At 40.7% G+C, this 17,926-nt stretch overlaps 1 protein-coding gene across 2 annotated transcripts in view; it reads left to right on the top strand.

Moving 5' to 3' along the window:
• Positions 1-3,080: 3,080 nt before the first annotated feature.
• LOC139953132 (uncharacterized) overlaps positions 3,081-17,926 on the top strand; it is a 127,456-nt gene continuing 112,610 nt past the window's right edge. Inside the window, exons 1-2 of one of the 2 annotated variants that reach the window (XM_071952552.1) lie at positions 3,081-3,627; positions 6,749-6,812. In XM_071952552.1, the coding sequence (XP_071808653.1) occupies positions 3,382-3,627; positions 6,749-6,812 (310 nt within the window). In that variant the 5' untranslated portion in view covers positions 3,081-3,381. The remainder of the gene's footprint in view (positions 3,628-6,748; positions 6,813-17,926) is intronic. The other variant, XM_071952550.1, reaches the window with a different exon arrangement.

Raw genomic sequence — 17,926 nt, forward strand, 5'->3', positions numbered from 1 at the left:
GTTTCTCACGATGTTTTATACTATCAACCTCTCCCGATTACTCGTCACCAAGAAAGGTTTTATGCTAATAATTATTTTGAGCAATTACCAATTGTGTCCACTGCCTTTAAGACCATTATTTTTTAGTGGTATCTGCCGAATGGTAACATCGTCGATGGGGACTCATGGGTTCTGGGGTCGATTTCACAAAGAGTTAGGACTAGTCCTAACTTAGGACAAGTCCTAGGAGATATACAAATTGCATGGATAGTCCTAAGTTAGGACGAGTAACTGGTCCTAACTCGAGATAAGACTAGTCCTAACTCTTTGTGAAATCCACCCCAACTGCACATAGTATTTAGAACTGAACAATTTTGCATGCACTATGACCCTTTTCGAATCCATGGCTTCGGCTTCAGGCTCCCTTCTCTCGTCTGAAGCCCTGAGCACGTACGCAAAGCACGCACAATATTGTCAAAACCACTGCGGTGCCAAGCTAGCCTGAGCCTGAATCTGGAGCCGAAGCCGTGGTTTCGAAAGGGCCTATAATAACCAGAGAACCTTGATCGCTGCACGATAGCTGTGCCATTATACAACTTCAAGATCACCCATTATTACAACCCCGTGGGAAATGACTTTTACGCAATACCAGCAGGGGTTATCACAAGGTATTGACCACCACAACAAACTGACCGATTACATCTCTTCCTGTGTTTGGATCAACTCGCACATGGTAAACAAATTCACTTGAACTATCGTCATCACTAGACACACAAATCAATTTGTTGCACTTATTCAAAGGCAGTAGACACAGTGAATAAAATAACAAGTCTGTGAAAATTTGGACTCAATAATATTGATCATTGAAGTTTTAAGAGAATAGTGAATGAAAAACACCCTTGTTGCACAAAATAATGTGTGTGTCTTTTAATATTGAGTAAGAAATAGTTACCTCTTTCTCAAAACTACGTTACTGTACTACAGAGGGAGCCATTTCTCACAATGTTTTATACTATCAACAGCTCTCCATTGCTCGTTAACAAGTAAGGTTTTATGCTAACAATTATTTGAAGTAATTGGCAGTAGTGTCTAGTGCCATCCAATACATGTTTAATTGCGCTTTAAGAAATACTGTACCAAGATTATTCTATGACTGTACGTGTTGGTCTTACAACATTCATCTCCTCGTGTTCAAATCAACAGATGTTCAGTTGAAAACTGTTTATTTTAAGACGTTTTTAGTGTCCACTAATTAATGACTAAACTTCAAATTAGTCACTACAAATTAGTCCAGTTTAAATGTGCCATGCTGTGGCCGCGCACTGGACGTCATGCTTGACTCAATATGGATCAACAGAGGGCGTCCAACTTAGTTTTTACTGCACTCGTAACCAAATCGAGTCCGGGTGTAAAGAATAGTCTGGTACCTCTATTTGAAAACAGAGGGGCCCAGTACGACGGCTGGGGCCTTGGGCTACCGACGTGGGCTGTGTCAGTTATTTTGAAAATATTGCTTATGGTACAGGACGTCGGACAGGTGGATATAGCCCAAGCGCTAAGCCGCGGTGGTTTCGACAACAAGGCACATTTTCATATAACCTTCGCAAATTTCTTTGTTAAGCATAAAGTGAATGGGGCACCGGTTGCAACAACGTAAACTTAATGGAATTTTGACTGGCAACCAGTTTCTGTTAAAGCAATATTTTTGCTGTGCTTAAAGAAGGTACACGTTTGGTAATTACTCAAAATAGTTAATATTAACTTAAAACCTGACTTGGTAATGAGCATTGGAGAGCTGTTGATAGTATAAAACATTGTGAGAAACGGCTCCCTCTGAAGTAGCATAGATTTTGAGAAAGAGATAAATTCCCACTAAAATAATAAAAGACTTCTAGCTAGAAGTCTTTTATTCCTATCTGAAAGCACACAAATTCGTCCAACTAGGATGTTTTTTCTCTCATAATTTTCTCGCCACTTCGATGACCAATTTACCTCAAATCTTCACTTGTTATTTTATGCTTATGTTGGGATACACCAAGTGAAAAGACTGGTCTTTGACAATTACCAAACGTGTACCTTCCCTTTAACAAGCTTCGTTTGCTTATACAGGCTTTGGGAATGTGGGCCCAGGCCTTTGATGGAGTCTCTTGCCAGGGAAAGTTAGCCGTTCATTCGTAACATTAATGAGATCTTGGCCCAATTTGATAAAGCTGTTTATCAGAAAATGATGCTTGCCAATTTATTTCCTATGTATGCAATTGGGTGGGCCAACTGTCACAATAATGAAAACTTGATGCTGGAATCTTTGCTAACTAACATGTTTCTGCGAAGTAAGACTTTTCTGCGCTTAGCAAGTTTTTGTTTTTTAAAGGTTATCCCCATCAGCGCTAGACTGGAATGTTGGAACTCCATGATAGTTTATAAACAATTCATTTTACAATAGGGTTAAACCGATGAAAGTTCAAGCCATTTGGCATGGACGGGCCACAGCTTTCAACTGACCGCATCGGCCTACCGCGTTAAACCCCCAAAAATGATGTATTGTAATCTTCACCTTCACACCACCACAACTGTAGACTTGATTCAAGTCCCGTTCTCGTGCGAGAGGTCCCTAAGCTATTATAGTGGTCCCGAGAGAACAGGTTTGGGGGGAATGCAGAGCAGTTTTCTAGCGATGGCACGGGATTGGGACTTGAGTCAAGTCTACCACAACGGGTGCCCTTTTCTGGTTGGCCTAATCAGACCATGACAGTGACAGCCTTGTACGAAGTGGTGGTATAAACATACAAGTATGTTTGTTTCTTTAAGCATGTTCTGCGATCTTGATTTTGTGGGTGATGGGCTCAAAACGCCAAAGCCACGCTCCCGGGGCATTGGATGGGTACATGGGAAAGTTTTGACAGCTCCTTCGCGGCGCGTCACCCCCGTCACTTCATGCTTGTTAATCCGCTGTCTCATGACAAAACATCAATTTCCTCATCGTTTGATTGAATTTGTAACATCCTTCCTTGGGTATAGATAAACTTACATGGATGTTGTGTGTGTAGAGGGACTTGTGTGTTCTTGTACCCACCCCCTTCCTTATAAGCAGAAATGTAGACCCTTCAACTACTGCGGATGGATACTGCGTGCGTGGATCAAATCCCATGTCGTATAGTTGGCAGTAAGTCAATGGGGTTCATTTCGCATCAGCGACTTGGTGTGGATGCAACGACGTATAACAACACACGCACGTGGGTCTCAAACAGTTTCATTCAACCGCACTGTATACCTAGCTAGCTAATCATTACATTCACCGGCATCAAGTATACAGCAAGAGTTTTCTAAGTTCCGAAAGATGCACTCACGTCACCAGGATTATTTCTTCTAGTGATTTTTGACATCTTGATAAAAAAAAGAACCATGGAAAACGGAAAGAACTCGGTGGATGCTAAAGGAGCTCAGCGAAGGTGTTCTTTTGCAGCTTTAGTGTGGGGATTAACTGTTACTGTTTTTAGCGTTGGGTCTGTGCTGTGCTGTTCGCTGCTGTATCACAGGATTTCATATGTGGAGTTGGACTTCTCACGAGGGCAAAGCAATCATGAGGAGAGAATACAGGAATGGGTGGAAAAATACGTCGAGAAAGAGGTGAATAGGTTGGTGGAGAAAGTAAGTAAAAAATTTCATGGTTTTTACGGTAGATGGATTACTAGGTCACCGTGGCTAGCCGGCGTGTCACGCCGGCGATTGCTCGTCCATGACCGGGGCTTAACTCGGTAGCGGTCTTCGCTGTAGCTGCCCGGGCATTCACCGCGGCAAAGCACCCTTCATCGATTCAGTCCCGTTGTATTACTCTTATTTAACCTGTCTACCGGAATGCTTTTCTCTATTTTGTCCATCAAAGAACCCGTCTCCGTTTTTCTCATTCTATGCCTTTTTTCTTCTTCTCTTCACCGGAGTGCTAATACGTGTCTTAAGACCTGAATCGGTTTATGTCCGGGGATACAATGTGTGGTTTTGTTAACCCCCCTCCACCATACAAACCCCAATCTCCACACAGCGGCCCCGAAATGTATTCTATTTCTAGTCTGGCTTTTTAATACACTAGATCCCCCATTGTAGCGTAGTGTGTGTATATTATACCACTGTACTGTTTGAATTGTTACATAACCATACCCACAGCTGACGTGCGCTGTACTAAAAAGGCTTCTGCCTAAATTTCCTTTTGCAGTTGTGAATCACCTTTTATTTCCCCGGTTCTTTCTGCACACTTCCAAGGTTACAACTTTGTGTATTAAGTCACTTGGGCTCAGCTGTTGTGACACACAAGGTTGTAGAGTAGGTAGGGGTATCCGCACTAAAGGAGCTTGAATGTAGCTTTGACATTTATTTTATCGAATTACCTGCGGTGTAATTTACACCCCATGGTTTACTTAAAACTCCAGTGGTTGTTTTATTGGCCCTAGCTGGGTTGGAGTAGCTAGCCTGTGTGTTTGGATTTATCCCTACCTTCGTGGGTTTATTGTGTGTATTTTGAAAGCCAAAAATGACTTGTGAAATATTTGCTTTTTATCAAGTGCAGTAATGATACTAGCCTAGTTACTGAAGGGTTATGTAGTTTTGTTTTATCAATAGGCATAGGTTGTCCAGAATTGATAGAGCTGACGAAATAGTCACAGACTGTGTTCATGTTTTGTGTGGCCAATCATGATTAAACACATATGAAATAAACAACATGTGAAAACTTGGGATAAATTTGTTGTGTGAGTTAGTAGGAGCATGGTAGGAGAACATTGCGAAAAATTTGTATCTTCAGCATGTAAAAGACACTGGACACTATTGGTAATTGACAAAGACTAGTCTTCACAGTTCATTCGAGCTCAATTGGTCGTCAAAGTTTCCAGATGCTTAATTTCGAGACCTCAAATTCTAAACTTGAGGTCTGGAAAACAAGTTCGTGGAAAATTACTTCTTTCTCGAAAACTACGTCACTTCAGAGGGAGCTAATGTTTTAACCTTTCCCCATTACTTGTTACCAAGTGAGGTTTTATGCTGATAATTTATTTGAGTGTCCACTGCCTTTAAGAGAAAACTAAGATGTACTTTTCCCTCCCAGCCTCAGTTTGGTTGCATTCATTGGAATGGGAGAATACCAAGCTGGCTGCACCATGATGAAGGTCTATAATGCCCTTACCCCCCCCCCCCCCCCCTTTCCATAAGTCATGAGTCATTTTGAAAAAACTAAAGATACGGTTTTTATAGGCTTGTCAAAATAATGTACATGGTACAATAATTTAAAAAAGGCTACGGGTAGTGTCATCCCTAAATCTAGGAACAATACCTATCCATTGTTCACATCAGTCTTGATAGTGTTTCCTTTTCACTTAAGTTTGTTGCTGCCTAAACTTTGCTTGCAAAACCTGCTTCAAAATCAACGTTTGTTATTGATATATCAATCAATCCACAGGATCTACGTCTTTATTAATACATTCGATATTCCCTGAAACAAAACCCAAACTGAGTTTTTAAAATCCAATATGTTCATTCCGGTCTAGTGACTGGCAGACAGGTTGTAAACAGAAGTAATACTTTCTGCTTCTCATTTGCACGCAACTTGTGTTACACAAGTCGCCTTCAAGGTTACCCCAGTCATGGGCGCACAGCGGCCCACAGGTAACCAGTTGTACCCAGGGCTAACTATAAGCAGCTGAAGTTCACATGGGCAGCATGGAGCCAGCCCTGCTGCATGCTGGGTTTGGGTCTTGCAGGGTATCTTTAAAGTTTTAAAGGCAGGGTATAGTTTTAATGAAATGATGGCGTGTTTGTATTAACTTGGTTCGTTGTTAAAGTAATGGTAAAAACTTAAAGGTTCTGTAAACATGAAGGAGTTCTCTCGTCAGATTTCTTGTTCTCAAAATCCGTACCTAAGGCAACCAACCTTACTTCAATAAGTTATAATATTTTAAAGAGTAGAATTTGAAACTTTGCATGGTGGGAGTAAAGTCAGGTCAGGTTTTGTGGTAGTACTTAAGCACCAATATGTAGTGGTTTTTATAAGACCAGCTGTGACAAAAGACAATTGTGCATTCAGTGCAGGCCTATTAAAAGTGTATTGTTTTGTTTTTATAGTGCATCTTGCGCAGCAAAACAAGATTTTTAAAACGTTTGGAAAAAAAAAGAAAAGCTACACCTCAAAAATGGAAAAATACTTTTCGGGAGTCCTTATACAAAATGCGATCTCCACGCTTTACCAATGGCCTTGAAAGGGCCTGTAAAAACCTCAATTTTGTATCGCCGTTTGTGGCCAAATGATTGCATGTTTGCAAGTTGTTCATTGGTTTATGAATATATATAAAGGCATTACTTACTCAAGTTCCTTGATCAGTTTCAATAATTATTAAAATTTTGAGCAGGTACACCCTACCTCCGAAGTTTGTCATCACACGCTGGTCTCACAGGAATCGCGGAGCGCAATCTCTATTATGTGATTTAATGCACACGCACACTTCTGCGCAACAGTGAAATTGCGCAAAGTGATGGCGCCCTCTGTTGCCAGTCACTTAAGGAAAGAGACAATCAACTCAATATGCTAACCAGAGAAATATTGCTGTGCTCCTTCAAAAACATTATTCGAGGTCTCTGCCATCATGATCACTAGAATCTAGTAATTTTTATAAGTCATATAATTTTTCAAGATTTTTTTCTCAAAATAAATTGAAAGTTAACCCCTTTAAATATCGACCCAGTCTTGTACTAATGGTGGATATTTATCTGTTTCTCCCCTCTGCAGAGACTCGACGCCCACGTGGAGAGAAGAGTAGAACGAAGCTTGGATAACTGTATGTGCCCACCAGGTAAGTTCAGCTTATCCAAATTCTCAAGGATTTTCATTTTGCCATAAGGCCATACAAAAGTTAAAACATGTTAAGCGTTGCTGTCGCTTCCTTTTCAGAGGGTGCCGCCTCTTTAACAAAACAAATATTTTTCAATAATAATTTTTTTTTTTTATGAAAAGAGATATTTATATATTTAGTTATTCTCAGCAAAATAAATAGGTTTTGAAAAATAGCCCAGACATTTGTGTAAAAGAACTGGTCGGGCAGTCGTTAAAAAAAAATTCTCTTAAGGTTCTTTTTTTTAAAAAGGGAGGACGCTAAACATGATCTTGGTTTGTTTGGCCTTACATCAGATTTGTTTTGTTGATGTTATGTTTCATGCAATTGACCCGGGTCATGCTAACGAGGTTTTCCTATGACGAGAATGTTGACTTTAAAATTTACAACAATTTCCTGTCTTGGAACGTTAATTCTGACTTAATTTTTCTCTTGCTGTGTTGAAAATTGTTTATAATGGGAAATGTTGGTCTGGATATATTGCTGTTTGTTTGTGAGGTTTTTGTTTTCCTTCATCATAAATTTCCGGTACTTTTCTGGTGCTTTCTGTGGGAATGGGCAGGCACTAGTAATTGGGAATAGTGCAAGCAGCCCAAACTATCAAAGATCTTGTCTTCAAAAATTTGGCCAAGTTTTATAATTCGGCAAAGTTTTCACAAAAAGTTTCATTTGCAACATTGTAGGGTTAACCTATGTTTAGTACAGTTGTGATATTTTGTGGGATATTTTAGTTCACATAACTTAATTTAAAGCTGTTTTTTTTCCTTAGTAAAAATGTTTTTTTTCCTCGCCACTGAAGATTGAGTTTTTGAAGTCCGCATAACATAACTTTTAAGTCTCCCTGGCCATAGTTGACCCTAAACTTGGAAGGTAATTGGTTAACAAATAAGTCACATTGTGGAGGCCTGGACTTTTGATTGAAGCTGGTTTGCCTAGCGTAACTTGAGGAGATTTCTCCTTCTGAAGTCTTCAACGCTTGACCTAAGACAGTCACCGTGACGTTGACTAAACTGGACAGTGCCCCATGTGTCAACTAGTTCATTAATTGACCAATGAAGGTTTGGTACAGGCTTCGCTGTAAACACGAGGGGGGCTGGGGTCATCGCGCGGCCCAAAATAGAACCAGGGTCTAGAGTATATCATGTGCAAAGGGGAAATCCATCCCTTAATACACTTTAAAGCCATGGCTGCGTGTACTTTTTGATAAATGGCTAGTTAGAAGACATGCTATCACAGTAGGGTTTAAACCACAGTGTGCATAGTTGTAGGAGTACTGGGGTGGATTTCACAAAGATTATAGTCCTTACATAGGACTTGTCCTAGGAGTTATTACAAGCTATGAGGCTATTTCTATAAGTTAGAATGAGTAACTCTTTCCAGCTTGAGATAGGCTGACTCAGTCAGCTGCACTTTATTAGTTCTGTCAAAAATTTAGGCCGATTTGGAATGGCCGGCTGTGGCTGTTGCTAAGAGTGTTGCTATGGGCATCATATGTGTCAATGCTTGTTCCCATGACGATCAAGCCACAGCCACACCCTTATTTGAACACATGGCCTTGTACAGGTACCAGACTTTCCCCTGGTACCCTCATTTTCATCCAAAACATAAAAATAGAACTTAAAACAACAAGTTACCATTGAGGGTTTACCTGTCTTGGACCCTGAACCCCTGTTTTTTTTTATAGCAACCCCACCCAGACAAGCTTTGAAGTCTCTCCACTTACACCCTGTCGTATACCCAAGCACTACGTGTTCAATTTATTTTCTCAATACTACATAATGTACTAATTAATTTCCTTTGGAAGGCACTGGCGGGCATGTCGGATGACCCCTGGTCTCTAGAGGGCATTTCTTGAGTTGTAAAAAAAGAAGTCAAAGCTTTGATCTTGTGATTTTAGAGAACTGTGTCTCGGAAATAGCTCTTGAGGCGTTAAGATTTAGCAGGAAATTCAGTCTAGTTAAAAAGTGCCTCTGGCAATGTGTGTAGGTTCTGTGAAACTGTGACTACGCCAAATATTCACAGTTCGTATACGATGTCTGCTTTTGTTAATTTATGGTTTACAAACAAATGGTAGCCATTTGACAATACCAGTTGATTTAATGGATTTGCAAGCGACAGATTTGGCAGAGGATTAAGAGCAATAAATTTTGGGGTTTGTATGAGTTTTAAAGTAGTTTTCTGACAGTGGTGTTAAACTTCCCTTTTAACCTGTAAGTTGATGCTAAGTTCAGGATTTTGCAGGTACATGTATTTCTACCAACTCAAAGTAGTCACACTTACCTTGCACGAAAATATTGTTTGTTGAAACTCCTTGATTGTCTCTGAGTGATCGATATGCTCTAATAAGAAGCCACTCTTTGTTACTCTTGCTTGACTCTGATCAGTCAGTGTTCTCTCTTTAAAGAAACTGGACACTAATGGTAAATGTCAAAGACCAGTCTTCTCACTTGGTGTATCTCAACATATGCATAAAATAACAAAACCTGTGAAAATTTGAGCTCAATCGGTCGTCAAGGTTGCTAGATAATTATAAAAGAAAATACCCCCTTGTCACACGAAGTTGTGTGCTTTCAGATGCTTGATTTCGAGACGTCAATTCTAAATCTGAAACCACATTCGTGTGTAACTACTTCTTTCTCGAAAACTACGTCACTTCAGAGGGAGCCGTTCTCACAATGTTTTATACTACCAACCTCTCCCCATTACTCGTTACCAAGAAAGGTTTTTTGCTAATTATTATTTTGAGTAATTACCAATAATGTCCACTGCCTTTAACAGTGGTCATCTGGCCAAATTGTCAGCAGTGGTCAAATGCCAGCTAAAAGAGCCAAGCACCGGTCAAAACTCTGTTTAAACTATTCTAGCTGGCTAGTTTATTGAGCTCCTAATGATATGTCATCATGTAAGCAGTGGTTGTTTATATTGCTTTAAATTACAAGTCCCACAATGGTTAAAGGGAACCATCAAACATAGACCAGTGAAAAAAGCTGGCAGACTGGTGAAATGACAAGCTACATGTATACCATGGAGGTACGTAAACCCAGGTCAGCCGTTCTACAGTCAACCCTTGATGCTTAGTGTAAGGAAGGGCTACCAGTGAAAAAGGTTGCCAAGCAAAGCAATGCTTGAAATCTGAAACTAATGAGAATTTGTGCTCAAGGAAGTGTTTAGCATGATGTGGGGAATTTTCTATTATTTCGACTACATACAAGTACAAACAGGAGTGCAGATAAAATCTCCCCAAAGCTCCACATTTAACCAAATAATCCTTTCCTAAATTCAGCAATGTCAAACAAACAATGCAGTTTGCAAGAAAGTCTTACCACCAATCAATGTGTTAGAAACAGGAATTAACAGATCATCCACTTCGGGATTATACCACCACTTGGCCATGCACAAAAAAGACTTGGGTATCGTCTCCACTGTCCACGAACAAATTCCTGGATAATTTTGTTTTAAATCGATGAAGCGCAGCTTTAACCATGGCCATGCTTTAACTGAAAGAGCAAAACAATAGATAATAATCTAGTAATCAAGCAAAATCAATTAGACCTCTTGTGTACAAAGCCCCAGAATCAACTCTTTTTGTTTCAGTAAATAATTAAGCAAAATGTCCTGCTTTTTCCTTTAACTGAAACTAAACACTGGGTAGGAAACAAACACCCACCTATTCTCAAAATTAGGTTTGGAAGGCCATCATAATGTGGTTACCCAACTAAAAACAACATCAGTTTGATCATGGAGCTTTTTATAGCTCCATGGTTTTTATAGATCATTAAACTAGCTAAGGTTAACTGGGGAAATTCCCTCTCCTCTTTAGCTGTGTTCGCACTGGACTAGTATTTTGGGTAACTTGAACATGACGCTGGGTAACATTCCAACGGGTTATCTTTCCCACCGTCCGCATTTAGATTTATTTGATTCGGGTAAACTAACCGAGACAGTGGGTTAACTAACCGAGCTGGCCCCCTGCGTAACATCGAATAGTTCGATAATCACGAAAATCATACTTTTCCCTGACAAAACATGTCAGCTTCTTCGGGTCATGGACGGATAAGAGATTTAACCGAGTCGTCGCATTCGCATTGGACATTCTGGCTCGGTGAAACTGACCTGGTCAATCTTCCTGGGCACCTTTGGCTTGGTTGGTTAAACTACCCATTCGGGTCGGGTAAGTTACCTGGGAGGAAAACTTCCTGGGCTGTTCACATTGGACTTAAAATGGGTAAGTTACCCATTGGCTGGGTTAGTTTACTCAAATTAAGTCCAATGAGAACAGGGCTTAAATTGCTAATTTTTAAAAAGGAAACTGGCCAACAATTTTTTTTTCTTATAAGGCCAGATGAGAGACTTGGTCTTCTCTAAATTATAGGCTGTTATTCTTTAAGCTGCTTTAAATAGGAAGTGAGGTTCATTGTGTGGTGATGTATTAGGGCGCATTACTGTCTTAATCTGGAGTCCTGGACAAGGCAATAATCGGACCATGTTTTAAAGGCAGTGTACTACCTTGGTGGTCGTCGTTGCAATGGTGGCTAAAAAAAAATGTGTTGCAATTTTGCATTACACCTCAAAGCAGGCCTGATATTTCACAGAAGCAACGAAGGCGATTGCCTCCATGCCCCCTGGTCATTGCCTTGGTGCCCTTGAAATACTCCAGTAGAAATTTACAATTTCCTCATAGGGTGCCCTTTACCATGCCTAAAACGCCTTGCCTAAAATGCGCACTTCACTGCATATATCGCACATCATAGCGTTATATAAAAACGCACAGTGAAATTGCCCACCAGTATGGCGCATTCAAGATTTTTCTGATGATGACGTCAGGTGAATTGGGGCAATACAAGGGAAATCGTTCACTGGATGCCGTCATAGCTGTTTTTCAATTTAAAACAACTTTAATTATACTGTTTCAATTTCAAACTTTATAGGTCAGAACACAATGTAGACCCAACAGGCCTTTCAAATAATGCATGGTCGTATCATTCAGGAAAGGGTTATATGTACGTACTTGTAGGAATGATTGCTTGTGTTGTGTGTGGGTGGTTCGTTGGTTTAAAGTGAAATTATGCAATTGGGTACGTCTAGACCAGCTTATGTTATTGGGGACCTGGGATTGTTTGGAGCAAGGATTAGCTTCCTGTTTGAAGCTTGTAGTGGTGGCCACTTAAGTCGCTGTAGAGTTTCACCTCTGATTCACCTAATGGTCAGGGCCACTCTGTTAGTGCATAGTTGTATGGTGTAATGTTGGAATACTCTGTCTATATGGGATTTGAGGCATTGCATAGTGAGTGAAGAGGTATCAATATATATTTGGATTGCGGTAGCACCATGTGTATCTATGGGTGCGTTCGTTTAGCTTCCCTGGGTCGACCCCGGTCTGCCCCGGTACGTTCGAATAGCTTTGACGTCATTCCAGGGGCTCACCCGGGTCAGCCCCCAGTGCCCTGCTTGTGGAGTGGGTCACTTGCATGCCGTCACCACGAGAGGTCGAGTGTGATCGTTCGATTAGCTCTTGTCAGGGGCTCACCCGAGTGAGCACTGCGGGGTCGACCCAGGGAAGCTTATCGAACGCACCCTATATGAGAGTTTGTTCTTTGGAGGACTGTCTTGCTTTATATTCCACTACCTCATAGTAGATTTGTAGAGTTTTGGAAGCTTCTCAGTTTTGAGAAGAACTTACTGTCCTGTTTTTTTAAAAGCTACTTGGACTGAAAGTTAGAAAACGATAGTGTCTAGATTAACATGACCTGGGATTTCCTCTCTCTTCAGACACAGCGGCATCAGTGTGCTTATTTACAAACATAAAATATATTCAGAACTTGTTTGGATGAACATACATAGCACATTTTCTTTGCGTACTATTTCATATCTGGAATGAACCTGTAATACGTATGCAAAAGAGTATGCAACGATCTCTGTCAAAATAAAGCTCGGTTGCTGCTTGTTTTTTGGGGCATACTGAATTCTGAATTGGAACCAAACAATGCTGGATTTGAGTCTTGGTTGGTTTGGATTTTGGAGTGGTTTGAGATTAGCAGTCGGTGATTAGCTTGGATTGAAGAGGATTTAAAAGAAAGACTTACTCTCTATGGTTTGGTTTAACCACTGATTGCAAGGGGACTGGTACGGTCTTACTCCCATCCATAGAATCACGTATACCCACCGCTAGTTCAAGTGGAACCCACCGTGTCTCCTATAATAGCGGGGGCACCCGCAAATAGCACCCTTCACCCCTTCATACTCACCACTCCAACACCCTCTTCAAGATTTCAAGTGGGATATGTCGGATTTCCCGGTAGTAAACATCTTCTCCTGTTGAACTGCTCGACCACCCTGGGGCTAATTTCATAGAGCTGCTTAAGCACAAAATAAGCTTAAGTACGAACATAGCTTGCTTATTTTTTACACATGTTACTGGCCGAAATTCCATGCCATACATTGCTTCTGACTGGTATTAGCTGATGTTTACTTAGCATAACAATTGAGTGGAGTCTTGGCTGGTAATTTAATTTTACTAAGAAATGATTTTTTTGTAAAGCTTTGGGCTTTAAAATCAGCTTGACGAAATTGGAATCTGGACTGAATCAAAACTCAAGGGCTGACGCTAAACGGGGGAGTTTTTTTGTGAGGAAGGGTTACCCCCCTGGAGCCTTGGGGGGATGAATGAAGTTCAAGGAAACGGGCTGACTGGGCCCAGTCATACACCCCCCCCCCCCCTGTTTGTGGGATAAGGTTTTCAGAGTTAGCAGGATTGTGGTCTGGTTAACATAGTTGGATGATTGGATAGTCCAGTGAAGTGTGGTATTTATCAGATATTGGTCGATAATCCAGAGTGATACTCTGCATAAAGATCCATCATATTCTCTGACGATGACAAAATAATCTGAAAAAGGTAAAACTTTAAACAAAAATTAAAGAGTAATAAAAGTATGATATTGTAAGAGTACTATAATCCATATTATCTTTTTAACAGTCTCCATGTCAATTGCCGTACACTGTAAGTCTGAAATTACCAGGAGGACATGGCCCCTGTTGTTCCATGTCTTGATCTTGGCCTTGGTGCCCCTTAAAAAAGGTCCCATCGTGTGTTGCTGCACAGGTTTTTTGCTATTGGAAACGGGCATTTTATTATTCTGTACCAAGTTGCAAATTTTGTTTCTCTTTTGGTTTTTGCAAGGGTGGATGACCACCCCCATGCCTGGAGTTATACAGAGACCATGGCCTCTGTTGCCCTCTGAATTGGCCTTCGTGCCCCTTCACCCAATTCTTATGAAAGTGCCCAAAAGGTTCTTAAAGGCAGTAGACACTATTGGTAATTACTCAAAATAATTATTAGCATAAAACTTTATTTGGTAATGAGTAATAGGGAGAGGTTGATGGTATAAAACATTGTGAGAAACAGCTTCTCTGAGGTGACATAGTTTTCGAGAAAGAAGTATTTTTCCACTAAGATGATTTCGAGACCTCAAGTTTAGAATTTGAGGTCTCGAAATCAAGCATCTAAAAGCACACAACTTCGTGTGACAAGGGTGTTTTTTCTTTCATTATTATCTCGCAACTTCGACAACCGATTGAGCTCAAATTTTCACAGGTTTGTTATATTATGTATATGTTGAGATACACCAAGTGAGAAGACTGGTCTTTGACAATTACCAATAGTGTCCAGTGTCTTTAAATGGTTCCTTTGCAAGTAAAATAAAACAAGGGAAAATCACCTTTGGCAAAATCTACAGGTTTGCCTTGTAGAATTTCTTTTGCATTTTTGCAGACATTTGGTTGTATGGTTCCCATTCTCTGTTTCCAGTACACTCAGACAGAGGAATGGCAAACCAAACTCAAGTAGGCATTGCTATCGTACCCACAAGTAAGTTACCAAAACTGACTCAGTACACAGACCTCACAATGTTAAACTATGGGCACACTTCCAAAAACACTCCATCTCTCGATGACAATCCCCCGCACTACTACCCTGGTAAAAACTACCGCAGCCCCCTGCAACATAAAACCGCAGCCCTCTTGAGAATGGGGGTAGCCCATCTCGGGCGGACACGCTATGTTGACTTTTTCAAAAAAAGGAGGGGCGTACTTTCTGCCTCCGGCGATGAATCACACAAATTGGGTTCCCCGTTGGGAGACATCTCCTGAGTCCGAGGTAATTGAGGCTCCTCCACGTCTCAATCGGAACGGGGTTTACCTTTTTTTTCTGAGGGAATGTCAGACGGCCTCGGATGTGAAAAGTTTTTGGTGGGATTTTTGTTTTAAGAATGACTGATGCTCTAATTAGAAAATCCCACATCGAGGAAGTTTTTTGATCGCGTGGAGAGAGAGCACTCTCAATTTCAACCCATGCTAAGTCGGTTTAGTAATATGGCTGTGGCAATCGTTTCAATTCTTTTAAGGTTGGGTCAGACTTTGCTAATGACCTAGGGCACCAAGGCATTTTCTCCTTGAGGGCACCCTATGAGGAAGTTTCTACTGTAGCATTTCAAGGGCACCAAGGCAATGACCAGGGGGCATCGTCACAATTGCCTTCGTAAACTATCAGGCCTGCAATCTGTGGGTTATAAAGACATATTCTTCTCATTGCCAAAACATGACTGTGTCCTAGGCTTGCTTCTCGTTTGTCTAGGAAACTCTGTTGGTAATCTGTCATCAGTCCTGGTGGGAATAATTTAACAGTAACTACACGCCGGTTGATTTGTCGGGGCATCTCGGACATATGGTTGAGTTAAGACATGTTTCAGAAACGCAGGACTTGGCAACAGTACAATGAAAAGTCACAATTCCGATGACACAAGGTGCGGGCTGGTTGTATATTATAGTTTGAGCCAATTTGTCATCACGATGTCAAGGTTATAATAAACTGATGCGCCACCAGCGTTGGCCACAAAAAAAAAAACTTGAAAAGTTGCCACGAATGGCTGTAGAAGTTTTGGGTGTGTTGAAAAGGGCTGCCTTAAACGATGTTAGCCGAGGCCTGGTTAACCCATAGTTATTGTTATCTAATTTGAGTGCAAAAATAATTGCTTTATCTGTACGTTAACAATTTTAAAGCTTAGCTTACAAAATATTGAATTTTACTCTCTGGTAATTTTTCAAACAGGAGGGGGGGGGGGGAGGGCATTAAGGGTTAAGCCAGGATTTGGCAAAAGAGTGCCAAATTTGCTGGAAGTTTAAAAACTTGGGTGTCCAAATGAATCACTTTAGAAAATATTATTTAAATGCCTCATAACCATAAGTGTCCAAATTTAAAAGCAGGGTGTCCAAAGATGCCCAGTCCCGAACATGCTTCTGGCGAACACTACTGGGAGCACGAACAGAAGCTGGGGGCACACAGGCTCCTCGTGCCCCCTTTAGTTACATCTCTACTCTCAGTCTACACCCTACTTCAATAAGGTTCTTATTTATGCACCGTTGCCCTCCAATCCATCTTGGATCACGTTCACCGTCGTTAATGACCTTCACAGGTAACTGACTCACTTTGAAAAACTCGGGAAAACGTCCCAACCTGGAAATAAAAGTGGACAGGGTACAGAACCGTGTGTGACTTACCAGAGATTAATACTGATGTGAGACACACACACAGGGCAGCTAGAGATAAGAAAGTCCGACCTGTAAGGATTCTTCCTTTGAAAAAAAAGAGCATTTCAGGGCTTCCTTTTTTACGGGGGCAGGGGAGGTTATTAAAGCCACAGCCGCTGATTTATCAAAACACTAGGATTAATCCTATCTCGAGTTGGGACGAGTAACTTAGGATGGGTTCAAGCGGCCTAAACGTCTATGTATACGGAACTTATCTCGTCCAAAGTTCTTGGATAAATTCTACGTTTAGGAAGAATTTGGTGAAATCAACAGCTGGACACCTTCGGTAATTGTCAAAAACCAGTGTTCTTACTTGGTGTATCCGTACGTAAGCAAAACAAATCTGTGAAATTTTGTACTTGATTGGTCATCAAAGTTATAAGTCAAAAAGGAAAGAAAAAAACACCCTCGTTACAAAAATTGTGTGCTTTCAGATGCCTTAAAAAAGGCTTCAGGCCTGTAGTCTTTTATTATTTGACTGAGAAAACCCCTAAAACTCTTTTACTTCAGAGGGAGCTGTTTCTCACAATGTTTGATGCTATCAACAGATCTCCATTGCTCGTTACCAAGTACGTTTGTTATGCTAACAATTGATAAATTACCAACTGTGTCCACCCCTTTAAGAACCTGGCAAGTGATCTGGCAGGTATTATTCTATCAAGAGCCCAATAGATGGAGGATTCTTTCCACTTGAGTTAATGTTAACAATTTTACAGCTTTATGTCATCTAATGTGTACTGACAGCAGGACCTAGACACTGTCTGTGCTGTATTGCCCTGTAAGTCGGGCTTGCTGAGAATTCTAAGGGGTGAGTAATTTTGGCAGCTCAACTTGGAAGAAATCTTTTTGAAGGCAAAACGTCCCCTTGGATTGTGGAACTTTATGATTGTTTTATTCCTCAATAAATATTGACGTATACAATAAAACTATGTGAACATGATATTTCAAAAAGTGGCCGCGTTTTTTTTTATAGATATCAGTGGAAATCGGTAGCAAATATAAATCCCAAATATAAGTACACAATCTGAGGGTAACGCTTTTTAGATTCAAATTTTGGGGCATAAAACAGATATCTTTTTACATATAACCGCATTACTTTGAAGTGAGAGTAGTCTCCCGAATTCCGAACTCTACTTTGCAGCATTTGAATAAATAGCGTAACTAGTTCCAAAAGAACAAAATCCACTCAGCAAAGGAAATAATATTCACTTGGCGTTACCGAAAACCGAAAGCACGGCATTTTTGCAAATCTTTTCACAGATAGTTAGCTAAAACTCCTATCTCAGACACCTGTGTTACAAAATGTTTCTGTTCCTCTTCCGAACCCATCAATTAATCTTCCTCAGCCTGGGACAAAACCCTAGCATGTCCCCATCCCCCCTAGGGACCCAGGAGTACCCCCTTTCAGTCTTCTAGTATTATCCGATCAACCTGATTGGCACCTGAATAGAACCATCCCTGCTTTCCTTTTGTTGTCATCGTATTCAGGTTGC

Source organism: Asterias amurensis, chromosome 21, assembly GCF_032118995.1.
Source record: "Asterias amurensis chromosome 21, ASM3211899v1".
NCBI lineage: Eukaryota > Metazoa > Echinodermata > Asteroidea > Forcipulatida > Asteriidae > Asterias > Asterias amurensis.